Source organism: Wolffia australiana, chromosome 8 (genome assembly GCF_029677425.1).
Source record: "Wolffia australiana isolate 7733 chromosome 8, ASM2967742v1".
Lineage (NCBI taxonomy): Eukaryota > Viridiplantae > Streptophyta > Magnoliopsida > Alismatales > Araceae > Wolffia > Wolffia australiana.
Genome location: NC_135842.1, coordinates 8,474,497 through 8,478,855, shown reverse-complemented (window position 1 = coordinate 8,478,855; position 4,359 = coordinate 8,474,497). Strand labels below are relative to the sequence as shown.

At 41.8% G+C, this 4,359-nt stretch overlaps 1 protein-coding gene across 1 annotated transcript; it reads right to left on the bottom strand.

The window, feature by feature from the left end:
- Positions 1-2,222: 2,222 nt before the first annotated feature.
- On the bottom strand, positions 2,223-3,438 carry LOC144706515 (protein RETICULATA-RELATED 3, chloroplastic-like). The gene has a single exon (XM_078579505.1). The coding sequence runs from the start codon at positions 3,331-3,333 to the stop codon at positions 2,374-2,376; it is 960 nt and encodes a 319-aa protein (XP_078435631.1). The 5' UTR covers positions 3,334-3,438; the 3' UTR covers positions 2,223-2,373.
- Between the last annotated feature and the right edge of the window lie 921 nt (positions 3,439-4,359).

The window sequence follows — 4,359 nt, the reverse complement described above, 5'->3', positions numbered from 1 at the left end:
GTCCTTGTCAGCCCGTGCGCCAAACACGCGCGGGCCTCGCCTGATCCATCCCGCCTAAGCGCAAACAGGCACACGCATCATCCGAAGTGTATCACCACTACGGGGCCAATGGCCTAGAAGGTCAGGTTGGGTGTCACCACCCTTAGTGCATCGTAGCACACTAAATAGGACTCGGTCATTACAAATCGTGAGTCTATTCGCAAACAAGCCCTCCCAATAAGCACGCAGGCCTTTGGACAAGGAAGTCGCCTAGTTAGGGGTCTAACAGCTGGTCATAGAAGCTGAACGAGGAGCAGAATCACTTGAGTTAACTCAGCCAAAGCTGAGTATAATCATGGGGTACCGAGCCATAAATAATTGTAGCCACATCACCATTGACCTCAAGAACACAAACCTGGACCATTTAAATTATATTCAGAGGAACGTATTTTTATAAATACTAAACACCTTGTTCGCTTTTCGAACCATGCGTAAAATTATATGCCACGCCCGAGCAAGAGATTTTACTTATTCGAGAGCTGTGATAAAAAAACCGGTTGAGCGCAAGAAATTGTCTATTGAATAATGCTTTAACAGAAAGGGCTTGTTGTTTGGAGTTCAACATATAGAACCACAAATCTGTAACATTTATGATTTATCTAGCAACATGTGGTAAATTATTTCTCTTTGACTTGGCATAATTTTTAGCTTTAATTTTGGATAGAACTGGAAATAGATGTAACCATTCTTTTCCACATTTTTTGGCTGTTTCAATTTTTCAGACTTTCGATCAACTTATTCTTCTGTTGTCTTGCTTAAACTACACCATGAAACACTTAGCTTCATTCCCAAGAGCACCAATGCAGTATAAAATTTGTCAATCTTGTTATTAGTTTGAATTTTCTAGAGAGCATTGGAGCTCATAAATTTTAATGTAGGATTAAAATTGGAGCTCATATATTGGAGCTCATAAAGTTAAACACATTAATCCATTAGGGCCCAAATCGTTCAATGTATAGCCATTCCAATACTCGAAAGATGAAGGTTTTTAACAGTATTAATAAACAACTTAAATGGGTCACATTGTAACTTTCTCATGCATTAAGTGTGACGTTAAACTTATATACTGTGACCATTAAAGAATTGGTAAAGTTCAGCCCTTGTATAGAATCTTAATTTATTAATTCTTCATCTTCAATCTATATCCATTCACAAAGTTTACTAAATCCTCCACGCTTGATCCTTGAGTTGACTGGATATTCAAATACCTAGATATGTGATCAATTAATCCATTTACTAGTAGAAAGAAACTGTAAGCCATCATTCATCAAAACACATCAATGTCATTTAGCAGAGGTTGGTTATGCAAATAATATTAAATGAGCACCTTCAATTGCAACATTGTACAATGTTAGTTTTTTGTGGGAGCATCTTTATAACTTGAAGCTTCGTGATATTTGAAAGTAGGAAAATATAACACAAAGATTCATCGCAGACTAATATTTTTCATTGACACGGAATTTGTTCAGCATCAATTAATCGAATTGGATATTACCCAGCCATGCATGAAAAACAGACAATGAGAGACAGACAGTTAATGGATTAAATCTTTTTTCAAAAAAATATATTCAAATGCAACAACATTATCAGTAAGGGTCTGGGATCAGAACATATCTGACCCAAAAATTTTAATCGATTAAATCGAATTAGATATTACCCAACCATGCATGAAAAACAAACAGACAGTGAGAGAAGTACTTCTAAGATTCAGATGCATCCACATTACCTTTAGCCCTGATTGTGATCAAACTGATCCAGTCTGATCAATTAGATCAATAAGGCCAATAAATGATCGACCGAATCAATCCATTCTGCCCATTAAATCAATTGAGCTGAACAATCCAATCAGGCACTGCCTCAATTTCCACAGTTTTACTGTATCATCAGAACATAATAGACGATGCTGAGATACTCCAGCAATGAAAAAAAACAACTCAAAAATCGAAAAACATCAACAAAGCCAGGAAACAAGAAAAACATGGCAATCCAGCGAAAGCAAAAAAAAAAAAAAAGAGAGAGGGAATTGGGGGATTGACTTGCTGGAAATCATCCACCATTTCCTGGTCGATCTTCTTTGATAAATTGACTAGCTATTGAATACTAAAAACAGAATTTCATCTCTAAAAAACATCAGTTCAGCACAACCCACTACATGAACAAAAAAATAATCAGACATCACCCCATCATGAAAAACAATTAGCCATTATTCGAAGAGATTTCTACCATTTAAATCCATCCACATCACCATCCCCCTCGCTTTCCACACATGGACCACATCAGAAGAACACAAAGAAAACAAATTAATCTAGGATTTACTCACCGACCCGGACGAACTCATTCAACGGCCTTTGATTCCACTTCCTTCCCAGGTTTCTGGGCACCAGTCAACCTCGCCAGAACGCCAAACGAAAACCCACCAAGAACATTGTTCAAGCTGCGAAGAGACAGCACAGTCACCTTGAACAGCGTCGCCGGCATCACCTTGTCCAAGACGAACTCGAGCCCATTCAACGACTGGTAGCGCAGATTGCTGCTAACTCCCATATGAGCAGCCCAAGTGAGGGAATTCAGCAGCGTGGGGGGGGGCTTGTTGGGGGTCTTAAAGGCCGGATCAAGCTTCTTGCGCAGAGCAATCAAGCCATTGGAGATGGCGGTGCCGGTCAGCCCCGCCGCGAAGCCGACGCCGGCGAAGACCACGCCTTTGTAGACGAAAGTCCCGGCCCGATCGATCAAGGAGTAGGCCCCCGGCTCGAACATGTGCCCAGAAGGGGAATTGGCGAAGAACCCAGGAAGGGCAGAGGAAGACGAAGCGGCAGTCGGTGCGAGGAGGTACATGAGGGCGAAATTGAGGATGCAGCCAACCACCAGCGTGGAGAAGACGAAGTCGAGCTCGTTGAGGCCGAAGTTGGGGCGAGAGGTCATGTCCCCGAGAACGCAGGCCGTGACGCCGACGAGCTCCTCCATTAGGAGCTTGAAGGGGAATTGGGGATCGGCGGAAACCCTAGATTTCCAACCCTCGATCAGGGCCGCGATCGGGGAGAATGCCGGAGCTCGGCCCTCGTCCGCGCCGTCTCCGCCGCTTCCACCGCCGCCGAGGCTTCTTCCGCCGCCGTCTCCGCCGCCGGCGCCGCCGCTAGCGAGGGATCGGATCGGGGATCGGGGTTTGGATCGGAGGTGGCCGATCGGGGTCGTTTGAAAGCGGGAGAAGATCGCGGAGGTGGATCGGAGGGAGGGGAGAGGGTGGAAGAGTTGAGGCGGGGGAAGAAGGCTTCGAAGGTGGAGAAGATCGGCCATGGCAGAGATCTTCTTCTTCTTCTCCTTCTTCTTCCTCTTCTTCCTCGTCTTCTCGGCTGAGCTTCGACCCGGCGCCTGCGTCAGTGAATGGACGATCGCTGTCGACGGTTGCTTTAAGAAGGGGTTTAAATAGGTTGGAATTTCTTCGATTTTTATATTTTTCCTTCCCTAATATAATATTTGCTGATCAAGGATATTTTCTGCGTGGATTTCTAGAGAGAGAGAGATAGTGTGCATTGGTATAAGCATTCGTTGAAGAAAAAGATTTCACTGCTTTCTAGTTTCTAATTCTGTTGTGTCATTTTAAATACACACTGTCAAAATGTTTGCTGTGATTCTGCTGTGTCGAAAATATTTGCTGTCAAAATACATTGTCAAAATAGTTGCCATAAAAAATTTCACTACTTCCTAATTCACACACAGCAGAGGACTTACAAGTAGACATGGTCGTTCTGTTCTGTTCGTTTAAAACGAACAAAAAATTCGCACAAACGAACTGCACAATGGACTGTTCGTTGTCCTGTTCTCTTTATGTGCGAAAATTTGAACAAATGTTCGAACATTTCGCACAATTTGCACAAATTTGCACAAATCGCACAAATTTGCACAATCCGAACAATTCGCACAAACCGAACAAATTCGCACCAACAGAACAAATTCGCACAACTGAACAAATTTGCACAAAGCGAACAAATTTGCACAAACCGAACAAATTCGCACAACCGAACAAATTCACACAAAATGAACAAAAATTCGCAAATGAAGTTAAAGATTGCATTTATTGGTCGTAAATTGTGTAAAATGACACAATTTTGGGAAAATTTTGCTCTGCCCTTAGAAAATTATATATTAAAAATAATAAAAAATATTATATATTTAAATGGAGAGCTTATTAGGTTGTGTTTGTTATCTTGATGAAATAGTTGACTAGGATGTTGGCAAATTTGAAAAGATAAAATGAGCGAGGAGAAATTTTAATTAATGTTAGTATAAGATGAATAGAGATTTTAGTAGGAAAGGTATTAT